Genomic DNA, 26645 nt, shown 5'->3' on the forward strand with positions numbered 1-26645 from the left:
TATAGGTTGCACTGGGCCACAACGCTAGAAAGCAGTTCCTCAGTAAAAAATAAATTGAAAAAATGTATTGGGGAAAAATTGTCCGTGTTTACCTGGACTCCTGGCTGGGCAGTAAAAGGGGGAATGTTGGCTTCTCCGGAATTTGGAGGAAGCCACAAGGGGTACTGAAGGGCATAGGGAAGGCTTGCATGGGTCCTTGGCCTTTGCTGCCGAGGTACTGCAGTGCTGGTGGATGGCACTTCGGTGCTGGTGGATGGCACGACGGGGCTGGTGGATGGCATGACGGGGCTGGTGGATGGCATGACGGGGCTGGTGGATGGCATGACGGGGCTGGTGGATGGCATGACGGTGCTGGTGGATGGCACTGCCTCACCAGAGCGCCTTCTTTTGGCGGGCTGATTATCTTCCCCCTCTGAGCCTGTATCGGTTCCACTGCTGTAGACTGGCTCGTAGTCTACATCCACATCCGAATCCAGCTGTGAATCGGAAGACGAGAGCTCCCCGTTGCTCTCGTCACTTGCGGCAATAATTGCAAATGCCTGCTCGGTGGAATAGAGACGCTTAGACATTGTTGCTGGCGACAGATGTGCACTGAGGCGACACAGATGGGCAGAGATGGGTACTGAGGTGGCAGAGATGGGTACTGAGGTGGCAGAGATGGGTACTGAGGTGGCAGAGATGGGGTGGAATAGATGTGCACTGATGAGGCGGCACAGATGTGCACTGATTGATTGCACAGATGTGCACTGATGAGACGGCACAGATGTGCGATGATTGATTGCACAGATGTGCACTGATGAGGCGGCACAGATGTGCGATGATTGATTGCACAGATGTGCACTGATGAGGCGGCACAGATGGCACTGATGAGGCGGCTCAGATGGCACTAATGTGGCGAAACAGGTGGGCACTGATGTGCACCGATGAGGCGGCACAGATGTGCACTGAGGTGGCACAGGTAGGCACTGATGAGGTGGCACAGGTAGGCACTGATGAGGTGGCACAGGTAGGCACTGATGAGGTGGCACAGGTAGGCACTGATGAGGTGGCACAGGTGGGCACTGAAAAGTACTGAGGTGGCAGGTGGGCACTTGGCAGAGGTGGGCACTTGGCACAGGTGGGCACTTGGCACAGGTGGGCACTTGGCACAGGTGGGCACTGGTGGCACAGGTGGACACTGGTGGACACTGGTGGCACAGGTATCACTGGGCACTGATTGGGTACTGAGGTGGCAGGTGGGCACTTGGCACAGGTGGGCACTTGGCAGAGGTGGGCACTTAGCAGAGGTGGGCACTTGGCACAGGTGGGCACTTGGCACAGGTGGGCACTTGGCAGAGGTGGGCACTGGTGGCACAGGTGGACACTGGTGGCACAGATGGACACTGGTATCACTGGGCACTGATTGGGCACGTTTTTTTTTTTTTCACATTAGATGCTTTTTTTTACTCACAGACAATCACAGACAATCTCTCTCCTCACACGCGCTGTGTGTGTGAGGATGGAGAGCCGGCAATGAGAGATGATCTCATATGTTTACATTTGAGATCATCTCTCATTGGCCACAGAATCGCGCTGTAAATAGCCGCTGTGATTGGCTATTTACCGCGATCTGTAATTGGCTGTGTCCAAGGGACACGGCCAGTACAGGAGTTCCCCGATGCGCGCTCGGGAGCGCGCGCGGGGAACGAGGAAAGGGGCGGCCGTAAAAACACGGCCTCCCAGAGATTCAGAGCCACCCGACGGCCGTACAAAGTCGTACAGCCGTCGGGAACTGGTTAAAGGCATTTTTTGCTGTGAAAATGATAATGGTCCCAAAAATGTGTCAAAATTGTCCGAAGTGTCCGCCATAATGTCGCAGTCACGAAAAAAATCTCTGATCGCCGCCATTAGTAGTAAAAAAAAAAAAAAATTTATAAAAATGCAATAAAACTATCCCCTATTTTGTAAACGCTATAAATTTTGCGCAAACCAACCGATAAACGCTTATTGCAATTTTTTTAACCAAAAATAGGTAGAAGAATACGTTTTGGCCTAAACTGAGGAAAAAAAAAGTTTTTTTATATATTTTTGGGGGATACTTATTATAGAAAAAAGTAAAAAATATAGATTTTTTTTCAAAACTGTCACTCTATTTTTGTTTATAGCGCAAAAAATAAAAACCGCAGTGGTGATCAAATACCACCAAAAGAAAGCTCTATTTGTGGGAAAAAAAGGACGCCAATTTTGTTTGGGAGCCACGTCGCACGACCGCGCAATTGTCTGTTAAAGCGACGCAGTGCCGAATCGCAAAACCTGGCCTGGACATTTAGCTGCCTAAAGGTCCGGGGCTTAAGTGGTTAAAACCCCTTTATTGTATTGGGTTATTTTGAGGTTACAGCAAATGTACACTGTTATACAAGCTGTACACTCACTACTTTACATTGTAGCAAAGTGTAATTTCTTCAGTGTTGTCACATGAAAAGATAGAAGAAAATATTTTCAAAAATGTGAGAGGTGTACTCACTTTTGTAAGATACTGTACATCGCAGGACGGCATTATTGAAAATTTACATTGCTGGATGACACACTTAGGCTCATGTATGTTCTTACATGTATGCTCAACATTAGAGAAGTGGGTGGATGTGTGGCCGATGTTTCCAATCCAATGTTAGGCATAAAATGCCAGGACAGTTAAACCCCCCCCCCAAATTACCCCTTTGTGGAAAGTAGAAACCCCAAGGTATTTGCTAAGAGGCAAGTTGAGTCAATGGAAGATTTTTATGTATTTTTTTCTGCAAGTTTTTGGAAAATGACAAAAAAATAAAATTCTACACAAAGTTATCACTTTAGGAAGACCAGGTGTATCTTACGCCGCGTACACACGACCGTTTTTTTTTTTTTACCTTTACTATTTCTTTATATTGGTTTTTGAAATTTACAAATGCAGAAATTTAGAAATCAAATGAAAGGTTTAGCACTGGGAAACAATTTTTGATAGATAAAAAGTGCATTTTATATACAACTCTATAGTTTAGACCAGGGGTCTCCAAACTTTTCAAACAAAGGGCCAGTTTATTGTTCTTAAGCCTTTAGGAGGGCCGGATTGTGGCCAGTGGGGGGGTAGAAAAAACCCCGGGCCCAGCATTGGTGAGAATAAATATGGCCTCAAAATTTGCGATCAGTAGGATAAGGAGTAGTGCCCCTATTAGGAGTAATTGTATCTCATCATTGGTATCCGTGGAAGTAAAAGTACCCCCTTGTTGGAGTCAGTAGGAAGAATAGTGCCTCATATCAGTGGGAGAAATAAAGCCTTGAGGGCCGGATAACGGCTAGCAAAGGGCCACATCTGGCCCTCGGGCCGCAGTTTGGAGACCCCTGGTTTAGACCAAAATGAAGGACAAATGAGGAGAAATGAGGGACAGAGGGACATTGGGCCAGATTCACGTAGAATCGCGGCGGCGTAACGTATCCTAGATACGTTACACCGCCGCAATTTTTCATCGCAAATGCCTGATTCACCAAGCACTTGCGATGAAAACTACTCCGTCGGCCACCGGCGCAAGCGGGCCAATTTAAATGGGCGTGTGCCATTTAAATTAGGCGCGCTCCCGCGCCGGACCTACTGCGCATGCTCCGTTTCTTAACTCCCGCCGTGCTTTGCGCGCCGTGACGTCATTTTTTTGAATGGCGACGCGTGTAGCGTACTTCCGTATTCCCGGATGGCTTACGTAAACGACGTTAAATTTTGAATTTCGACGCGGGAACGACGGCCATACTTTAGACAGCAATACACTTGCTGACTAAAGTTAGGGCATAAAAAAAAACGACTAACTTTGCGACGGGAAACTAGACTAGCGGCGACGTAGCGAACGCGAAAATCCGTCGTGGATCCGCCGTAACTCCTAATTTGCATACCCGACGCTGGTTTACGACACGAACTCCCCGCAGCGGCGGCCGCGGTACTGCATCCTAAGATCCGACAGTGTAAAACAATTACACCTGTCGGATCTTATGGATATCTATGCGTAACTGATTCTATGAATCAGTCGCATAGATAGAAACAGAGATACGACGGCGTATCAGGAGAAACGCCGTTGTATCTCATTTGTGAATCTGGCCCATTGTTCCAAATCAGGGACAGTCCCTCGAAATCAGGGACAGTTGGGAGCTATGGCACCTATATTGGGGTGACTGGGGAAAATATTACATATTGCACGTGTAGCGCTACCCCCTCAGGATCTGCTGGTTGATTTGGGATCGGCGTATTGAGTTACCTCTGTGTGGTGTCTAGGGGTGAAGGTAGTGAGTAGAGCAATAAGCGAATGTCCAATCTGCAGATAAGGTTTTCTTGGTCCAACAAGACCAACATCAACTTGAGGTAAATAGGAAAGTTTGATGAAGTAAGGAAACTCTGCGGTATCAGGCTTGGATAAAGAAAAGCAGTCCTGCTGTTCTGTAGTTGCATCGAACGTCGCCACTCTAGCCAGAGTGGGTGAATTCCCTCCCCCCCCCCCCCCTGGACAGACCCCTGCCACAGGCCTGGCAGCCGGAGCGTCACTTTAAGGTTGCTGGGAAGAACAGGCCTCTGCCACAGGCCTGGCTCTGATTGGATTAAGATGCCAGTTGAGGCCTCCGGACCAGGAGGGCCCAGAGTCTGGAACTCCGCGTAGCACGTGACCCCAGGCCAGGTAGGTCATAGTGGTGGGGCCCGTGATGTGCACACACCCTAAAGGTGGGTGCCGCACCTGGAACCCGCGAAGAACCCAGAACAACGGCCTCCGCCACAGAAATACTCCCTCCCAGCATGCACAGCGAGGCTCAACTCCTCTCATTGGCTGCTGGGAAGACCGCATCCCTAGAACGCAGCCTGACCCACAGAACAATCCAGACTTGGCGACAGCCAAATTTAACATAATCAAGAATGAGAGCAAATTATCTCTCTCATTCCCCCACTAACTTTAGCGTAGTGCCCTTACTGAAAGTAAAGGGGGCGCTACACACCTATATTGGGGTGACTGGGAAAAATATTACATGTTGCACTTATATTGGTTTGACTGGGGAAAATATAAAATATTACATGTTGCACCTATATTGGGGTGACTGGGGAAGATATTACATGTTGCACCTATATTGGGGTGACTGGGGAAAATATTACATGTTGTACCTATTTTGGGGTGACTGGGGGAAGATTACATGTTGCGCCTATATTGGGATAACTTGGGGAAGATATTATATGTTGCACCTATATTGGGGTGACTGGGGAAGATATTACATGTTGCACCTATATTGGGGTGACTGGGGGGAAGATATTACATGTTGTACCTATTTTGGGGTGACTGGGGGAAGATTACATGTTGCACCTATATTGGGATAACTTGGGGAAGATATTACATGTTGCACCTATATTGGGGTGACTGGGGGGAAGATATTACATGTTGCACCTATATTGGGATAACTTGGAGAAGATATTACATGTTGCACCTATATTGGGGTGACTGGGGGAAGATAATACATGTTGCACATATATTGGGGTGACTGGGGGAAGATATTAAATGTTGCACCTATATTGGGGTGACTGGGGGGAAGATATTACATGTTGTACCTATTTTGGGGTGACTGGGGGGAGATTACATGTTGCACCTATATTGGGATATCTTGTGGAAGATATTACATGTTGCACCTATATTGGGATAACTTGGGGAAGATATTACATGTTGCACCTATATTGGGGTGACTGGGGGGGAAGATATTACATGTTGCACCTATATTGGGGTGACTGGGGGAAGATAATACATGTTGCACCTATATTTGGAGTAACTGGTGGAAGATATTTTGGGTTACTCCCTCGGCTATATAATTAGGAGGACGAGGGGAAGATATAGTAGGTTGCACCCCATGCTGTATGACATATCGGGGTTTTAGGACTGAGGATCTCCTATAACCTGTCTATCCTCCTCGGTGTAAACTATAAGGGGGCGGGGTGTAGCGGGAAGAGCGCTAACACTGGTCCAAACACCACGGCTCCGCCCCCCCCAACAACTGTCACTCCCGACATCCTCTGCGAACGGCGGAGTCCCGGCCGCTGATTGGCTGTGGGGAGCGGAAGCGGAAGGGACGTCCTTCTGGTTGCCAGGAGACCGGGGAGAAGCTTCCGTGTGTATTGGCGGCGGGCAGAGAGGGATGAGAGCGGAGCGGAGAGGATGAAGAGCCGGGGGGAGAAGAGCGGGAAGGCGGGGAGCCGGAGGAGGAGAGGTAGGTCTTTGTGGAGGACGGTCCTCTTATCTTCTCACAACACTAATTATACTTTAAAGCGGGAGTTCACCCATTTCTAAAAAATTTTTTTTTCTTCCCCTAGATTCCTGCTCGTTCGGTCTAGGGGAATCGGCTATTTGTATTAAAATAGGTGCAGTACTTACCCGTTTTCGAGCTGCATCTTCTTCCGTCGCTTCCGGGTATGGGTCTTCGGGAGCGGGCGTTCCTTCTTGATTGACAGTCTTCCGAGAGGCTTCCGACGGTCGCATCCATCGCGTCACTCGTAGCCGAAAGAAGCCGAACGTCGGTGCGGCTCTATACTGCGCCTGCGCACCGACGTTCGGCTTCTTTCGGAAAATCGTGACGCGATGGATGCGACCGTCGGAAGCCTCTCGGAAGACTGTCAATCAAGAAGGAACGCCCATTCCCGAAGCCCATACCCGGAAGCGACGGAGAGGATGCGTCTCGTAAACGGGTAAGTACTGCACCTATTTTTAAATAAATAGCCGATTCCCCTAGTAATAACGAGCAGGAATCTAAGGGGGAAAAGTGCCCTCTAAGGGTGAACCCCCGCTTTAATGTCAGCCAGACCAGGAGAGATGATTTCACTGGCTGCATGATTCTTCACTTTAGCCTCTCTCTCTCCATTAGAGCCTTCCTGTACTTCCAGGTATGGGGGTCCAGACATGGTCACAGGAGGTCCACAGATGCCACTGCGCTGATGGGTTGCAGTGATAAGGCTGCACGCTGATGAGGCGTAACTGATGAGGCTGCAGTGTTGTGCGGCACTGATGAGGCAGCACAGATGGGGCAGCAGTGATGAGGCGGCACTGATGAGGCTGCAGTGTTGTGTGGCACTGATGAGGCTGCACTGTTGGGATGCACTGATGGGGCAGCAGTGATGAGGCTGCACACTGATGGGCGGCACTGATGAGGCTGCACTGTTGGGCAGCACTGATGAGGCTGCACTGTTGGGTGGCACTGATGAGTTGCAGTGATGAGGCTGCACACTGATGGGTGGCACTGATGAGGCTGCAGTGTTGGGCGGCACTGATGAGGCTGCACGCTGATGAGGCTGCACTGTTGGGTGGCACTGATGAGGCGGCACTGTTGGGTGGCACTGATGAGGCGGCACTGTTGGGCGGCACTGATGAGGCGGCACTGTTGGGTGGCACTGATGAGGCTGCACTGTTGGGTGGCACTGATGAGGCTGCACTGTTGGGTGGCACTGATGAGGCTGCACTGTTGGGCGGCACTGATGAGGCTGCACTGTTGGGTGGCACTGATGAGTTGCAGTCATGAGGCTGCACACTGATGGGTGGCACTGATGAGGCGGCACTGATGAGGCTGCACGCTGATGAGGCTGCACTGTTGGGTGGCACTGATGAGGCGGCACTGTTGGGTGGCACTGATGAGGCGGCACTGTTGGGCGGCACTGATGAGGCGGCACTGTTGGGCGGCACTGATGAGGCTGCACTGTTGGGTGGCACTGATGAGGCTGCACTGTTGGGTGGCACTGATGAGGCTGCACTGTTGGGCGGCACTGATGAGGCTGCACTGTTGGGTGGCACTGATGAGTTGCAGTGATGAGGCTGCACACTGATGGGTGGCACTGATGAGGCTGCAGTGTTGGGCGGCACTGATGAGGCTGCACGCTGATGAGGCTGCACTGTTGGGTGGCACTGATGAGGCTGCACTGTTGGGTGGCACTGATGAGGCGGCACTGTTGGGTGGCACTGATGAGGCGGCACTGTTGGGCGGCACTGATGAGGCTGCACTGTTGGGTGGCACTGATGAGGCTGCACTGTTGGGTGGCACTGATGAGGCTGCACTGTTGGGTGGCACTGATGAGGCTGCACTGATGAGGCTGCACTGTTGGGCGGCACTGATGGGGCGGCAGTGATCAGGCTGCACTAATGGGGCTGCACACTGATGGGTGGTACTGATTGGCAGCACTGTTGGGACTGTACTGATAATTATTCCCCTTACTATCAGTGTCAATGTCTCTTTACCACAAACCAGTTATTGTCTCTCTGATGCTGTCAGTGTGGGCCGCTGTGATTGGCTCTTTACCCCGATCTGTTGTCAGCTGAGTCTGAAGGACTTGGCAATCACAGAACACAGGGGGCATACAGACATCGTGATCATGAGAGGACGTTCACGTAATCCCGCTCTGTAGCCATCTTCCACGTGTGCGGAAACTGGTTAACCACTTCCATACCGGGCACTTACGCCTCTTCCCGCCCAAGCCAATTTACAGCTTTCAGCACTGTCGCACTTTGAATGGCAATTGCGCGGTCATGCTACACTGTACCCAAACAAAATTGGCGTCCTTTTTTCCCCACAAATAGAGCTTTCTTTTGGTGGTATTTGATCACCTCTGCGGTTTTTTTTATTTTTATTTTATTTTTTTATTTATTTTTTTTAAAAAAGAAAATTTTGAAAAAAAAATACGTTTTTATTTTTTTCTGTACATTTTTTTGTAAATAAGTAAGTTTTCTCTTTCAATTACGGGCACTGATATGGCGGCACTGATGGGCATCGATGAGATGGCACTGATGGACATCGATGAGGTAGTACTGACGGGCACAGATAAGGTGGCACTGATTGGCGGCGCTGGTATGCGGCACTGATGGGCACACATGGGCGGCACTGATGGGCACTGATGGGCGGCACTGATGGGCACACATGGGCGGCACTGATGGGCACACATGGGCGGCACTGATGGGCACTCATGGGCAGCACAGATGGGCACTGTGGGGTGGCACTGATGGGCACTGTGGGGTGGCACTGATGGACACTGTGGGGCGGCACTGATTTACCCATGTTGCCAGTCAGTGCCCATTTGTGGGCACTGATTGGCATCTTTTTTATTTTATTTCTTTTTTCCAGACTTTTTTTTTAGTTTGCCCTTGCCTGGTGGTCCAGTGTGGCGATCCGAGGGGGGGCTGCGCTGATTAACAATCAGCGTGAACCCCCCCTGTCAGGAGAGCCGCCGATCGGCTCTCCTCTACTCACGTCTGTCAGACGCGAGTGAGGAAGAGCCATCAACGACTCTTCCTGTTTACATCGTGATCAGCCGTGATTGGACACGGCTGATCACGTGGTAAAGAGTCTCCGTGAGAGACTCTTTACCGAGATCGGTGTTGCGGGGGCAACACTGATCGCCCGGGGGCGCGCAGCGGCTCAGAATCCTGAGGAAGTCATATGACGTCCAGTCAGGATTCTACAACCACTTTGCCGACGTCAATATGTCATTGGCGGGCGGCAAGTGGTTAAGGAAAAAGATATTTTAAACTTTACAACCACTTTAAAGTAGAATTAAAGGATACTAAGAGGTCTTTTTCACCTTTCTGCTGAAGTGGTGTATCGCCCTCTATCCTCCACACAATTTTCTTTGGTCTCTGTTGTTGTTGTTTCCACATATACCAGAATTTACTGTAAATGGGCTAAGGAAAACGAGATGAGTGTGGAGCCAGGCGGTTGTTCTGTTATCCTGACTGGACCGCAGCAGATAGCATTGCGGCGATCGGTGGTGCAGCGTCAGTCTGACACGCCACAACGTCGATCTCAGTAAAGAGCCTCTGACACCAATCATGGTGTAAACAGGAAGAGCCGTGTATCGGCTTTTCCTCTATCGCGTCTGATCGACGCGACTAGAGGAGAGCCGATCGTATGCTCTCCTGACAGGAGGGGACTGCGCTGCTTGATTATCAGCACAGCCCCACCCGATGATGCCCACCAGGTATGCCACCCATGGCCACCAGGGATGCCAATGTGTGCCCATCAGTAATGCCTGCCAGTGCCACCCATCAGTCCCACCTATGAGTGGCCATCAGTGAAGGAGAAAACGTACCTGTTTACAACATTTTATTACAGAAACGAAGAAAAACTTTATTTTTATTTATTTTTTTTCAGAATTTTTGGTCTTTATTTTTTGCTAAAGAAAAAAACCCCAGAGGTGATTAAATACCACCAGAAGAAAGATCTATTTGTGGGTACAAAATTATAAAAATTGTGTTTGGGTACAGCATAGCATGACAGCGCAATTGTCATTTATAAAGCGACAGCTCAGAAAGCTGAACATTTTGGCTTGGGCAGGAAGGGGGGAAAAGTGCCGGTATTAAATGGGTTAAACTAGTAATGGCGGCGATCAGCGACTTATAGTGGAAATGCAATATTGCGGCGGGCATTCTGCCACTTTTGATGCTTTTTGGGGACCAGTGACACTAATACAATGATCAGTGCTAAAAATATGCACTGTCACTGTACTAATGACACTGGCTGGAAGGGGGTATCAAAGGGTTAACTGTGTGCCTAGCATTTTTTTTATACTACACTGTGTGAGGTGCTTTCACTTGGAGGATGAAATGTATTCCTTGCTTAGCAGGAACACAAACTCCATCCCTCCCTCCTGTCAGAACGGCGATCTGCCTAATGATCGACGTGTGCCGGAGGACATCGGGTACCGTGTATTCGCCGATCGGCTTACACTGTGTACAATCACTGCGGAGGCAAGCCACCGGGGGCATGCATGTGCGTCCCCTACCTGGAGGTGTGGAATCAGAATCACGTGTGTGTATACAGTATCTAACAGAAGTAAGTACACCCCTCACATTTTTGTAAATATTTTATTCTACCTTTTCATGTGACAACACTGAAGAAATGACACTTGGCTACAATGTTGTGTAGTGAGTGTACAGCTTGTATAACAGTGTACATTTGCTGTCCCCTCAAAATAACTCAACACACAGCAATTAATGTCTAAACCACTGGCAACAAAAGTGAGTACGCCCCTAAGTGAAAATGTCCAAATTGGGCCCAATTAGCCATTTTTCCTCCCCGGTGTCATGTGACTGGTTAGTGTTACAAGGTCTCAGGTGTGAATGGGGAGCAGGTGTGTTACATTTGGTGTTATCGCTCTCTCACTCTCACACTGGTCACTGGAAGTTCAACATGGCACCTCATGGCAAAGAACTCTCGGAGGATCTGAAAAAAAAGAATTGTTGTTCTACATAAAGATGGCCTAGGCTATAAGTAGATTGCCAAGACCCTGAAACTGAGCTGCAGCACAGTGGATAAGACCATACAGAGATTTACCAGGACAGGATCCACTCAGAACAGGCCTCACCATGGTCGACCAAAGATGTTGTGTGCACGTGCTCAGCGTCATATCCAGAGGTTGTCTTTGGGATATAGACGTATGAGTGCTGCCAGCATTGCTGCAGAGGATGAAGGGGTGGGGGGTCAGCCTGTCAGTGCTCAGACCATACGCCGCACACTGCATCAAATTGGTCTGCATGGCGGTTGTCCCAGAAGGAAGCCTCTTCTAAAGATGGTGCACAAGAAAGCCTGCAAACAGTTTGCTGAAGATAAGCAGACCTTAGTCCTTAGACATGGATTACTGGAACCATGTCCTGTGGTCTGATGAGACCAAGATAAACTTATTTGGTGTCAGGCGTGTGTGGCGGTAACCAGGTGAGGAGGACAAAGACAAGTGTGTCTTGCCTACAGTCAAGCATGGTGGTGGGAGTGTCATGGTCTGGGGCTGCATGAGTGCTGCCGGCACTGGGGAGCTACAGATCATTGAGGGAACCATGAATACCAACATGTACTGTGACATACTGAAGCAGAGCATGATCCCCTCCCTTCGGAGACTGGGCCGCAGGGTAGTATTCCAACATAACGACCCCAAACACCTCCAAGACCACCACTGCCTTGCTAAAGAAGCTGAGGGTAAAGGTGATGGACTGGCCAAGCATGTCTCCAGACCTAAACCCTATTGATCATCTGTGGGGCATCCTCAAATGGAAGGTGGTGGAGCGCAAGGTCTCTAACATCCACCAGATCTGTGATGTCATCATGGAGGAGGGGAAGAGGACTCCAGTGACAACCTGTGAACTCCATGTCCAAGAGGGTAAATTAAGGCAGTGCTTGAATATAATGGTGGCCACACAAAATATTGACACTTTGTGCCCAATTTGGACATTTTCACTTAGGGGTGTACTCACTTTTGTTGCCAGCGGTTTAGACATTAATGGCTGTGTGTTGAGTTATTTTGAGGGGACAGTAAATGTACACTGTTATACAAGCTGTACACTCACTACACAACATTGTAGCAAAGTGTCATTTCTTCAGTGTTGTCACATGAAAAGGTATAATAAAATATTTACAAAAATGTGAGGGGTGTACTCACTTCTGTGAGTGGGTAACTTGTATAGCGCTACAACTGCGAACTAAATTGCCTCAAGGCACTCACTTACCGTATTTATCGCGGTATAACGCGCTCCCGCAAAGTTGACCCGAATCCTGTGGATTTTTTTTTTTTTTTGTACTTACAGTTGTGGTGTCTTGTGCGGCGTCCATTGGCGGCCTCGTCGGGTCCGGCGTTCGTCTGCGGCTTCGGCTGTCCTCTTCGGCGGGTCCGGCATCCTTCTGCGGCTTCGGGTGTCCTTCTGCGGCGGGTCCGGTGTCCTCTTCGGCGGGTCCGGCTTCCTCCCCGCGCTGAGTTTGAATACTGCGCCGACATATACAGAGCGCAGTACACTCGTGTATTGTCGGCAATCCTCAGCTAACCCGCGCTGACGTCCTGTACGTCCAGGACGTGAGCGCGGAAGGAGCCGAGACTGCCCGACTATACCCGAGTGTACTGCGCTCGGTATATGTCGGCGCAGTATTTAAAACTCGGCGCGGGTATCGGCGTATACCGCGCACCCACGATTTTGCCCTGATTTTCAGGGCAAAAAAGTGCGCGGTATATGCCGATAAATACGGTACTCACTTTTGTGATATACTGTATATGTGATCCGGCACACAGTGAAACTGCTACAGGGTGGACCTGAAGTATTTAAAAATCACATATTTTGTTTAAAAAATGTGCACTCACAACACTGCTGCACTACAGGTAAAAACGTGTACACTTCCCCCTTAAGAATAGAGATCAGCAACCACGCTTTGGGAAAAAAAACTATTACTTCCAGGTCTGACATGATGACGTCATTAGCTCCGCCCTGACACGGTGCGTCACGCCCGAGTGATTTTGAGGGTTTGTGGTATGTGTATTCTGGGAAGGGGAGTACTGTGCGGTATGAACAGTATTTGAATCCATACATCTCTGGGTATGTGTATTCTGGACGAGGAGTTCTGTGCGGCATGAACACTGTTGGAATCCATGCATCTCCAGTTTGGGATATGAGTACTCTGATGAAGGGAGTACTGTGCGGCATGAAGTCTTGAGATCTGTCATTCTTCCTTCCTCATCCCCCTTTTTTTTTTTTTTTTTTTTTTTTTTTTTTTACTGATGTCTGTAATTCTGTATTTTATTTCTGCAGGATCAACAGATATTTCCCCATCAACCAGCCTCCCTCCTCTTGTAGAGGGTCAGCTGCGCTGCTTCCTTAAAGTGACCGTCGGTAAGATCCTCTGGACTGTGCCAAGGCCTCCGCCCTTTGTCCTTGTGAGGCTTCGGTGGTGGGGGGAGACTTCTGATGGAACCATCTTCCACCCCAGGGACACCTCACAGACCGAGCAGAAGACGGTAAAGACCACAACTCGCTATGCCGTCCGCTGTGGACCCAAACAATTCACGTCCTATCTTACAGGTAATCACTCCGGACTGTATGTAGCCATTTATTGAACACCTACCTGTCATGTCATTTCTAAGAATCTGCCGTCAGCACAGCGGAGCTAAACTCTGCAATCCTTGCCTTCCTTCAATGGTCCTGTGTCTCTCGCTGTTGCCAGCATCATCTAGCCAGCTTGCCACCCCTACCAGGCAGGTGCTTTTCCACTTTAAATAAAAGTCTAAATTAAATATGAAGGTGACGTTTTTCTTTTAAGAATATTGCATGTGATTTTTGCAGATCTCCTTTCATAGCATTCGTGTCATTTAAAGTGGTTGTAAACCTTTTACAACCACTTTAACCTACAAGTAAGCCTAGATTTAAAGCGGTTCTCCACCCTAAAGTGAAGTCGCGCTGATCGGCACCCTCCCCCCCCCCTCCAGTGTCACATTTGACACCTTTCAGGGGGAGGGGGGTGCAGATACCTGTCTAAAGACAGGTATTTGCACCCACTTCCGGCCCGGCATTCACGGGCAAAAGACGGGCATTGCGTCACATCCCGTCCGTCCCCCCGTTGTATGCTGGGAACACTCGGCTCCCAGCACACAGCGGGAGCCAATCGGCGGGCGCAGCGCGACCCGCGCATGCGCCGCAGGGAACCGGGCAGTGAAGCCGGAGCGCTTCACTTCCTGGTTCCCTCAGCGTGGATGGAGGGGGGAGCAGCAGGGTGACGAGCGATCGCTCGTCCTCTGCTGCGGACGCCGCTGGACTCCAGGACAGGTAAGTGTCCTTATATTAAAAGTCAGCAGCTGCAGTATTTGTAGCTGCTGGCTATTAATATTTTTTTTTTTTGGCGGAACATCAGCTTTAAGTGCAGTTCCACCCGTCTTTATTTTTTATAACCAAAAATCTTAAAATAAATTAAATACATTTTTTAAATTTTTTTTATACTCTCCTGAAAAGGCGGTTGCTATGCGGAAGTAGCTCTTCTGCCTCTTCTTCCACCGCAGTGGATCTTCTGCCTCGTCCTCCGCCGCAGAGTCTTCTGGTGAATGAGCCACGCTGCCCTCTGGGAACTGTGTGTATCCCAGGAGGCAGCCGCCCATTCAGAAAGCGGCGCGTGAGTCGCGCATGCGCAGTAGGAAACGGCTTCACTGCCTGTTTCCCTTAGTAAGGATGGAGGCGCCAGGACCAAGCGATCGCCATCGGGGGGACCGACATCGCGGGCGACTAGGACAGGTAAGTGTCCTTATTAAAAGTCAGCAGCTATAGTGTTAGTAGCTGCTGACTTTAAAAAAAAAAATCGTGGGTGGAATCCCGCTTTAAGACTTACCTGTAGGTGCAAGAAATATCTCCCAAACCTTAAAAGGTTTAGGAGATATTTGTAAAAAAAATAGCGGTATTGATGTCTACGGCGCATGCGCCATAGACATCGGCCGCAGGCGCACTGAGCGTGCCGCTGCTAACGGCATCATGCCGTTAGTGGCGGCTCCCATGTGGGAGTGACGTCATCGCTCCTCCGGCCAGTCACAGCGCTGGAGCGGTGGTACCCGGAGATCACTCTGGGTATCATGGCGGCGTCAGAGGAGGCGACTGAGGGCCGCTGCGGGGGGCTTAGATCTCAGGTAAGTAATTCATAATGAGCTAGTATGCTATGCATACTAGCTCATTATGCCTTTTTCTTGCAGGTTGTCTTTTGTTTTTTTTTTTGTTTTTTGGACGAGAGAGTTTACTTCCTCTTTAACTCTTTTGTACCTGGAGGTCATACAGTGAGGGAAAAAATTATTTCGCTGCAATGCAAATCAATTTATAACTTTTTGAAATGGATTTTTCGGGATATTTTTGTTGTTATTCTGTCTCTCACTGTTAAAATAAACCGTTTTCACTTATCTACACAATTTATTCCTTTGTTTGTGTTGGCTGCCACCTTTTGATCCTTTTTGGATCAGCGCAGTATATATTTTTTATATATTTATGTTAAAATAAACCGACCATTACAATTTTAGACCGATCGTTTCTTTGTCAGTGGGAAAACATACAAAATCAGCAGGGGATCAAATACTTTTTTCCCTCACTGTAGATGCACACATGCCCAGATCATATTCCCTCAGCTAACTTTACAATAACTCATATCACTAATTTGCTTACCTAAATATTTTTTTTTTATATAATATATTTAAAGACCTATGAGATATTTTCTTGTACAGTACAGTACATTGTATTTCTTTATTATATGTTAACAAATATCCAACATGTAGAAAAAAATTATAATTTTTTTTTTTTAATAATGTAATTGAATCTATTAGTTACAGTATTAACTAGTAGCCGACCAGCCACCGTCATTATACGGCGGCAGGTCGGCTCTCCTGGGCGAGAGCCCGTAGCTATACGTCCTATCGTATAGCCGCCACTAGGGGGCGCGCGCGCGCCGCCGGAGGCGCGCGCGCGCGCTCCCCGCTCGCCCCCGACTCCCGTGCGTGTGCCCGGCGGGCGCGATCGCCGCCGGGCACACGCGATCGCTCGGTACAGAGCGGGGAACGGGAGCTGTGTGTGTAAACACACAGCTCTCGTTCCTGTCAGCAGGGGAAATGCTGATTTTCTGTTCATACACTGTATGAACAGAAAATCAGTGTTTCCCCTAGTGAGGCCACCCCCCCCCCCCACAGTAAGAACACACCCAGGCATACTTAACCCCTTCCCCGCCCCCTAGTGTTAACCCCTTCACTGCCAGTGGCATTTTTATAGTAATCTAATGCATTTTTATAGCACTGATCGCTATAAAAATGCCAATGGTCCCAAAAATGTGTCAAACATGTCCGAAGTGTCCGCCATAATGTCGCAATACCGAAAAAAAAAATCGCTGATCGCCGCCATTACTAGTAAAAAAAATATTAATAAAAATGCCATAAAAATACCCCCTATTTTGTAAACGCTATAACTTTTGCGCAAACCAATCAATAAACGCTTATTGCGATTTTTTTTATGAAAAATATGTAGAAGAATACGTATCGGCCTAAACTGAGGAAAAAAAATGTTTTTTTATATATTTTTGGGGGATATTTATTACAGCAAAAAGTAAAAAATATTCATTTTTTTCAAAATTGTCGCTCTATTTTTGTTTATAGCGCAAAAAATAAAAAACGCAGAGGTGATCAAATACCACCAAAAGAAAGCTCTATTTGTGGGAAAAAAAGGACGCCAATTTTGTTTGGGAGCCACGTCGCACGACCGCGCAATTGTCTGTTAAAGCGACGCAGTCCCGAATCGCAAAAAGTACTCTGGTCTTTAGGCAGCAATATGTTCCGGGGGGTAAGTGGTTAAACAGTGTAATGATGTTATATAATCAGCATCCCCCTCTGACTGGTTCCAAATCATTAGTGAGGTCAGACCTTTCAGGCTGGGTTCACACTATCTTCGCATGCGACTCACAGGAGGGGTCTGGTGCATCCTCGTTCACCGTTTCTCGGGTCTGATTAAGGCCCGAATTTTTGGCTGAATTCGGACCTGAAAATGACCAAAAGACGCAGAGGGCTCCTGTCAAAATTCACACAGGAGATATGTGAACTTGGCTCCATAGAGAGTCAGTTAAAATCTCCTGCTACTGTGAATTGGATGGTTTGAACCCAGCCTTATGGCCCACACACGATCCAAAAATCGGACAAAAAATATTGCTTTCGACGTGATCGTACCATAATCGGATCGTTGGTACAGAGCTTTCGAGAGCCGATCACGAGAGTTCATCCGATTTATTATTTTTATTGTACAACACCAGATCGTGGCGTTTCAATGATCATGAAAACGGTGAGGAACTACACGGGAAACATATCTCCAGCTACTATTGTATCGGTATTCACTTTTCTATCAGTTAAAGCGGTTTTAAAACCATCAAAGAATGTACACAGCTCTGTAATAGATTTTCTGGTCCCATTAAGATTGTCCGGTCTACCTGTTGGGACAGGAAGTAAAGATTTCCCTGTGGCCGGTGTTCCATCAGATATGGCGACCCGTCGGAATTGGTAACGGAAGTGACGTTCCGTCACCGCTCTCTTGCTACACGCCGCACTCCTCCACTGTAACGATACACTGATTAGGGGGGGGCGTATATCTTGGTACACCCACCAGAGTTTTGCATTTCACTGTTATTTTTTAACAGTAAACGGAGCTTATAAGGTTAAAGCGGAGGTTCACCCTAAAATTCAACTTTTTGTAAATCAAACCACTACCCATCGTCTATGCACAATCCGTTTGTTTTTGTTTTTTTAAATCGGATTCTTTACCTTTGTAATGCAGCCATCAGTGTTGTGTCAGTGATCCTTTCCCCGCGGGAGTGGGCGTGTATTATCTTTTCCCAGACAAGCGCGATGTCTCCTGGGAGTGAGTGATGAGAATCCCAGGATTCGCGGGTCACGTGACACCTTTTCTATCAGCTGCTCAGTGAGTGTACGTTCTGAGCTAGAGCTGCATTTATTTTTGTTTTTTATATCTGCCTAAAATGTAACTTTATACGTTTTTACAAAAGTTGGAATTTGGCACCTTTTTTATATTTTCATAGCTGTGTGTAAAAATGCATAATTATCATTGGCTTTTTAACCCAGTAATAATGAATTTGTCCATCCTACAGATATGGGGGCGCTTGTGTTGGAGGTGATGACCAAACTGGACCACCTCCCACTCGGCCGTGCTCAGATCAACGGGATATCACGACTCGGCCCAGCACGTCCAATCGGTGGCTTCTTCACTCTGGTCTCCCCGTCTTCTGAGAAACTGGGAGAACTCCAGGTGAGATCTGTGTGTGTGTGTTTTATCTTTAAAAACCCAGAAGAGATCCACATTCTACGCTTTCTAGTTTTACCTGTCAATACACTTTTTAATCTGCTTATACTTTAGCCTTCCCTGGTTTCCCCCCCAATTTGCTTAAATCATGCAAGAAATGTAATCGAAAAATAAATGCGCATGTGCAAGAAAAGAAAAGAAGATTCCCAGCCACCAAAATTATTTTTTGTAGCAACAGGAGGTGAAATTGAAGGTGTTGCTGGAGATGTCACCAGAGTGTCAGATTGCTTGCCACCCACGCCCAGTTCCACTAAAAGGCACTGATCACCGCCATTACTAGTCTTGGCAATCTTCTTATAGCCTAGGCCAGTGATGGCGAACGCGTGGCACGCGTGCCGCTCCCGGCACGGCAAGCCGTTTCGGTGGGCACGCCACACGCCATGAAAAATTGATAAACACACACTAAAATCAATTCGTCCCCACCGCACCGCAAACTACAACTCCCACAGTTCTCTACTGCTATTGATGACATGTCCGTGTGGGAGTGACAAAGAAGAAACTCCCTGGGTGACGTTCGTGCGTGCGTGTGCACGCACGCTGATCCAATCAAAGAAGCTGTCTCATCCACACCGCATCCACCATCAAACAAATCAGCGGTGATGTGACTGGGAGCACACGCGGCTGGAATCAGAGGAGCCTTTCGGCGGGAATGAGCTGCTGGAGCAAGGTCAGACACTGGGAGACAGGAGTTAATGTGGTTATCTTGTTAGTCCTAAGCCTGCCCCACTCTCAGATATCAGGTGCTAGCTCAAACAATCAATTGTGCAAAAAGAACAGCCTCATTGGTGTCATTGGGAAATATTGTGCCCCATCATTGGTGTTATGCAGCCTCATTATTGGTTTCATTAGGAAACCTTGTGCCCCATCATTGTTGTCATCATTGTGCCTCATTATTGGTGTCCTTAGGGAACATTGTGCCTCATTATTGGTGTCATTGGGAAACATTGTGCCCCATTTTTTGTCATCATTGGTGTCATTGTGCCTCATTATTGGTTTCATTAGGAAACCTTGTGCCCCATCATTGTTGTCATCATTGGTGTCATTGTGCCTCATTATTGGTGTCCTTGGGTAACATTGTGCCTCATTATTGGTGTCATTGTGCCTCATTATTGGTGTCATTGCATGTGTCAAGTAGGTGAGTGTAATGGTCAGGTAGGTGAGTGTAATGGTCAGGTAAGTGAGTGTAATGGTCAGGTAAGTGAGTGTAATGGTCAGGTAGGTGAGTGTAATGGTCAGGTAAGTGAGTGTAATGGTCAGATAAGTGAGTGTAATGGTCAGGTAGGTGAGTGTAATGGTCAGGTAGGTGAGTGTAATGGTCAGGTAAGTGAGTGTAATGGTCTGGTAGGTGAGTGTAATGGTCAGGTAGGTGAGTGTAATGGTCAGGTAAGTGAGTGTAATGGTCAGGTAAGTGAGTGTAATGGTCAGGTAGGTGAGTGTAATGGTCAGGTAGGTGAGTGTAATGGTCAGGTAGGTGAGTGTAATGGTCAGGTAGGTGAGTGTAATGGTCAGGTAGGTGAGTGTAATGGTCAGGTAAGTGAGTGTAATGGTCAGGTAGGTGAGTGTAATGGTCAGGTAGGTGAGTGTAATGGTCAGGTAGGTGAGTGTAATGGTCAGGTAGGTGAGTGTAATGGTCAGGTAGGTGAGTGTAATGGTCAGGTAAGTGAGTGTAATTGTCAGGTAAGTGAGTGTAATGGTCAGTGTATGTTGCACAATGCATTCTGAGCACAATGCATTCCTGATCCCTGCAGTCTGAGCGAATCTGGCAGAATCGTACATTTCTAGTCCCTTAGGGCTCATTTAGATCAGTCCCATCCTCTGTACAGAGACGCTGGCAGGTTTAATTCTGTGTTGGCACTTTGCACAAAATAAATTGCTCTTGTGTCGCGGTTTGGGCACTCGGGCTCAAAAAGGTTCGCCATCACTGGCCTAGGCCATCTTTATGTAAAGCAGCAATTCTTTTTTTCAGACCCTCTGAGAGTCCCTTGCCATGAGGTGCCATTTTGAACTTCCTGTGACCAGTATGAGAGAGTGAGAGCGATAACAGCAAATTTAACACACCTGCTCTTCATTCACACCCGAGACCTTGTAACACTAACAAGTCGCATGACACCGAAAATGGCTAATCGGGCCCAATTTGGAAATTTTTACTTAGGGGTGTACTCACTTTTGTTGCCAGCGGTTTAGACATTAATGGCTGTGTGTTAAGTTGTTTTGAGGGGACAGCAAATTTATACAAGCTGTACACTCACTACACAACATTGTAGCAAAGTGTCATTTCTTCAGTGTTGTCACATGAAAAGAAAGAAGAAAATATTTATCCAAATGTGAGGGGTGTACTCACTTTTGTGAGATACTGTATATCCCATAGTTTGTAGAAGCTATAACTTTAATTCAAACAATTCATATACACACATTGGGATTTTTTTTTTTTTTGGCCAAAGAATACGTTTTGAACTAAAATTTAAGAAATTATTATTATTTTTATTTCTTTTATCAATTTTTTTTTAATTATTTTTTATAGCAGAAAGAAGGAAAAAAATGTATGTTTGTTTTTTCCAGAATTGTTTTGTCTTTTCATTTATATAATAAAACACCCAGTGGTGATCAAATTCCACCAAAAGAAAGCTCTGTTTGTGTGAAAACAAATGATCTAAATGTTTGGGTACAGCATTGCATGAGGGTGAAATTACCAGGTAAAGTAGTGCAGACAATGGCCTGGTTATAAGGGGGGGGGGGGGGGGAGAGGGGGTAAAATCTTCCAAAGCTGAAGTGGTTAATGAGGGATGTACTCGGGGGTGGATTTAATTTAAATCACTATTAAAATGGGTGGATTTAAATCAATTTGATTTTAAATCATAACTTTTAACCACTTAAGGACCGGACCAATATGCTGCTAAATGACCCAAGGTTTTTTTTTCAATTCGGCACTGCGTCGCTTTAACAGACAATTGCGCGGTCGTGCGACGTGGCTCCCAAACAAAATTGGCGTCCTTTTTTCCCCACAAATAGAGCTTTCTTTTGGTGGTATTTGATCACCTCTGCGGTTTTTATTTTTTGCGCTATAAACAAAAATAGAGCGACAATTTTGAAAAAAATTCAATATTTTTTACTTTTTGCTATAATAAATATCCCCCAAAAACATATATACATTTTATTTTTTCCTCAGTTTAGGCCGATACGTATTCTTCTACCTATTTTTGGTAAAAAAAAATCGCAATAAGCGTTTATCGATTGGTTTGCGCAAAATTTATAGCGTTTACAAAATAGGGGATAGTTTTATAAAATTTTTTTTTTTTTACTACTAATAGCGGCGATCAGCGATTTTTTTTTTTTTTACGTGACTGCGACATTATGGCGGACACTTCGGACAATTTTGACACATTTTTGGGACCATTGTCATTTTCACAGCAAAAAATGCATTTAAATTGCATTGTTTATTGTGAAAATGACAGTTGCGGTTTGGGAGTTAACCACAGGGGGCGCTGTAGGAGTTAGGGTTCACCTAGTGTGTGTTTACAACAGTAGGGGGGTGTGGCTGTAGGTCTGACGTCATCGATCGAGTCTCCCTATAAAAGGGATCACACGATCGATGCAGCCGCCACAGTGAAGCACGGGGAAGCCGTGTTTACATACGGCTCTCCCCGTTCTTCAGCTCCCGGGAGCGATCGCGAGGGGGCGGCTAGAAACGAATAGCCGCGCCGTCGTCCCGGATTGCTCCCCGCGGGTATCCGACCGCCGCATATAGCGGGGGGGGGGGGGAGCCGATCGGACCCCCGACCCACGTCTAGGCAGGAATGTGCCTGTACGTGCCATTCTGCCGACGTATATATACATGCGGCGGTCGGGAAGTGGTTAAAGAGCAACTGTCATCCCTGTCCTGCAGTGGCTCCTCCTCTGACCCACTGTTGTCTCACCGACAGTCCTATTCACTTCAATGGGACGGCTGGTGATGTGGCAGTGACACAACAAGGTGAGGGACGTGGCGGCAGCAGGTGAGTGGACACCCGCTAACAGGCGCTGCCATGATGGATCTGAAATGACAGGTGCTCTTTAAATGAAAGAACTCTTTCGTGCTGGCAGTTAGAATCTTTAAATATTTGCAAACAAAATTAAGGTTTCCTATTTAGAATAATAAGCTGTCAGGTTAGTAAAACGGCGATATCAGAACCGATTCAATCACACAGTTTGTAGTGTACATAGATTTGTAAAGCAATGGGATAAATGAATATTCCTGGACTTTGTTTTATCTCACGGTAACTGTGAGATTGTGTGATTGTATCAATGCAGTGCATGTTATCTCAGCTTGCAGAGTTTGGATTCATTGAATGAGTTTACCAAAAATGTAAATATTGCAGAATATGCAACCTCATGCTACATAACTAAGCTCCATTTCGTGCTAAATAAACAAAATTATTAATGCATCTTAAATAGAAAACTATCTTTTTATATAAAATTTTACTCCAAAAGCATTCTATTAATATAAATTTGATAAAAAGAAAATCGACTTTCAAATCCCAAAAATTCAATTGAAAGCGGAGTTTCACCCATACAATTATCGTTTTAGTATTCAGCAGCAATACTAAGCAACAACATTTGGAATTTTTTATTTATTTTTTACTTGCTCTTTCCTGGCTGTTGCTAGCGGTTGCCTTGTAATCGGCTTCTTCCTCTCCCTGGCGCCGGACGTCATTTTCCTACTTCTCCTGGGAGATTTGTGTCATCATTTCACAGGAGTCAGTGGGCAGCGCCGAGGGCTTCGTTGCCATTACAACGTGGCAAGCACTTCCGACGCCACCGCTCCGTTGTGATGGCAATGTCAGTAGTGTACGGCGCTGCGAGCCATACATACTGTGCATGCTGGTCGCTCAGCTACACCTGATCCCGGAAGATAGTGCTTGTGGGCTTCACATGCCCACAAGCAATATGGAAATTGCCAGGAAAGAGGAATATAAGATATCTCCCTCTATGAAATCGACAATCGAGTGGCGATGCATCCCAAAAACATGAGTAATATAAATAAGAGTTTGAAAAAAACGATATTCTTTTTTTTTTTTTTTACCACTTCCCGCCCGGTCAATAGACAATTGACGTCCGGGAAGTGGTTGTGAAATCCTGACTGGACGTCTATTGACGTCCTGCAGGATTTCATGCCGTGGGGGTGCGCAGCGCGGCGATCGGTAATGCGGGGTGTCAGTCTGACACCCTGCATCTCTGATCTCAGTAAAGAGCCTCCGGCGGAGGCTCTTTACCACGTGATCAGCCGTGTCCAATCACGGCTGATCACGATGTAAACAGGAAGAGCCGTTGATCGGCTCTTCCTCACTCGTGTCTGACAGACGCGAGCAGAGGAGAGCCGATCGGCGGCTCTCCTGACAGGGGGCGTTCGCGCTGATTGTTTATCAGCGCAGCCCCCCCTCGGATGCCCACACTGGACCACCAGGGAAGCCCACGCTGGATCACCAGTGAAGGGGGCAGTAAAAAAATAAAATGAGAAAGATGCCAATCAGTGCCCACAAATGGGCACTGACTGGCAACTTGGGCACTGGGATAAACAAGCAATGCCATCAGTGCCACCCCTCAGTGCCCACCCATGCCCATCAGTGCCGCCTATGAGTGCCCATCAGTACCGCCAATGAGTGCCCATCAGTGCCCCATACCAGCGCCGCCCATCAGTGCCGCCTCCCTGGTGCCCATCAGTGCTGCCATATCGGTGCCCATAATCGAAGAAGAAAACGTATTCACAAAAAAAATAACAGAAAAAAAAAACTTTATTTTTTTTCAAAATGTTCTGTCTTTTTGTTGTTGTTGCGCAAAAAAAAAAATCGCAGAGGTGATCAAATACCACCAAAAGAAAGCTCTATTAGTGGGAACAAAATGATAAAAAAATTGTTTGGGTACAGTGTAGCACGACCGCGCAATTGTCATTCAAAGTGCGACAGTGCTGAAAGCTGAAAATTGACTTGGGCAGGAAGGTGCGTAAGTGCCCGGTATGGAAGTGGTTAATTATTGCTTTATATCCACCCTGCATGTGCTTTTGTTTTCTGTTTCTCAGGTGTCGTTGGCTCTGGAGCCCCTGTGTGAAACCTACGACAGCAACAGTTCCCTCCCTAATACAGATCTCAGCCAGGATGCCGGACTCTCCGTATATCAGCCTAAGCCAGACGGCAAACTATCTGTGAACCCCAGGAGCCGCCGGGACTCGGAAACCAGCAGAGCCTCCACCCCCAGGTAATTGGGATAGTTCACAGCAGTGCTGGAGAATGTTCTCTTTTCCTAGAATTGGAAAGGATAAGGGAGAAGGTGCTGCCTATAGAGGAGAAAAGCCTGAAATAAAAATCATGTAAGCCCCTTTTTTGAGTTCTTTTGGAAAGAGTTCAGTGTTACGGTGGAATTTTTCTAATCGGATTTGGAAATTTGACTTCCAATGCATACTGGGGGCGCGGAGGGCATCCAGTCTTGGCAATGGTGCGTCAGGCTTGTTGGTTCGGAGAACACCACCTTACTGGCGATTAGAAATTTTCAGTGGGTATTCCTGAATCTGCTTGCAGTTCTCCATCTTTTTGGAGGTGGGGATCCATATGAATATGTGTGCAAATAACACCTCTCCATAATAAAAATTGAACGACATAATAGGTGCCCAGATTGTCCGAGATCCACTTTCTGCCCTCCAAAGAAAAACATCTGAGCTGCTGTGTGTGTGTGTGTGTGTGTGTGTGTGTTTTTTTTTCTGAACTGCATCAAACTTTATTGATATTGGGGCCCAGATTCACGTCCAGCGGTGTATCTATGCGGCGGCGTAACGTATCCGATTTACGTTACGCCGCCGCAACTTAGACGGGCAAGTGCTGTATTCTCAAAGCACTTGCTCCGTAAGTTGCGGCGGAGTAGCGTAAATCGTCCGGCGTAAGCCCGCCTAATTCAAATTTGGATCAGGGGGGCGTGTTTTATGTAAAACTACTGTGGCCGTCCGTGGAATTTCCCAGTGTGCATGGCTCCAAAGTACGCCGCAAGGACGTCATTGGTTTCGACGTGAACGTAAATGACGTCCAGCCCCATTCACGGACAACTTACGCAAACGACGTAACTTTTTCAAATTTCGACGCGGGAACGACGGCCGTACTTAACATTGTTACGCCGCACTTATGCCTCATATAGCAGGGGCAACTATACGCCGGGAAAAGCCTAACGTAAACGTCGTAACTTTACTGCGTCGGCCGCGCGTACGTTCGGGATATTGCGTATCTAGCTAATTTGCATACTCAACGCAGAATTCGACGGAAGCGACACCTAGAGGTAAAAAAAAAATGCAGTTACGCCTGTCGGATCTAATGGATATCTATGCGTAACTGATTCAGGCGCATAGATACGATGGGTCGGATTAGGACTTACGACGGCGCAGCGCCATGTACGCCGTCGTAAGTCCTTTCAGAATCTGGCCCTAGATTGGTAGATAAGGCATTCTCGCTCCCCTGGTTTAGATGTGATTCACACGTGGCTTAATCTTAGGAGGACCCAGAGCCTTATTGTAATGGATTTTCCCTGGCTCAATTCCAGGGCACGTGTTCTATTCTGCCGCTGAGCCAAATCTATGATGATGTGAGCATGCAAACACGAGGAAATAGTCACGCTGCAGTCGTCATCGTTTTCCAACGGCAATAAAGGAAAAGCTTTATTCAAATCAGTTTTATAGCCAAAGTGACATAAGCAAGCATCATCATATCGCATTCACTGCTTTATAAATCTGCTATAGGTTCAAAAAGAAAAGCAAAAACCTGGCTATGACTCGCAACTTCAAATTCCCTAAAACCAATAACCGAAGAACATACCAGATGCCTGTAAGAGCCGGTTCACACAGGCACGGTTTGTCGGGTGACTCGGCCGCCTGACAAGTCGCGCTCCGTTCTGTACAATGGAACTGTTCTAATAGGAGCGACTCAAGTCGGTCCGACTTGGAAAAAGGTTCTTGTACTACTTTGGGGACGACTTCAGGGTGACTTGCATTGACTTCAATACAGAAGT

At 47.3% G+C, this 26645-nt stretch overlaps 1 protein-coding gene across 1 annotated transcript in view; it reads left to right on the forward strand.

Moving 5' to 3' along the window:
* Window positions 1-6112: 6112 nt before the first annotated feature.
* C2CD3 (C2 domain containing 3 centriole elongation regulator) overlaps window positions 6113-26645 on the forward strand; it is a 163381-nt gene continuing 142848 nt past the window's right edge. Inside the window, exons 1-4 of the mRNA XM_040339937.1 lie at window positions 6113-6231; window positions 13563-13832; window positions 18415-18572; window positions 24679-24854. Of these exons, the coding sequence (XP_040195871.1) occupies window positions 6180-6231; window positions 13563-13832; window positions 18415-18572; window positions 24679-24854 (656 nt within the window). The 5' untranslated portion in view covers window positions 6113-6179. The remainder of the gene's footprint in view (window positions 6232-13562; window positions 13833-18414; window positions 18573-24678; window positions 24855-26645) is intronic.

Source organism: Rana temporaria, chromosome 2 (genome assembly GCF_905171775.1).
Source record: "Rana temporaria chromosome 2, aRanTem1.1, whole genome shotgun sequence".
In the NCBI taxonomy this organism is placed as follows: domain Eukaryota; kingdom Metazoa; phylum Chordata; class Amphibia; order Anura; family Ranidae; genus Rana; species Rana temporaria.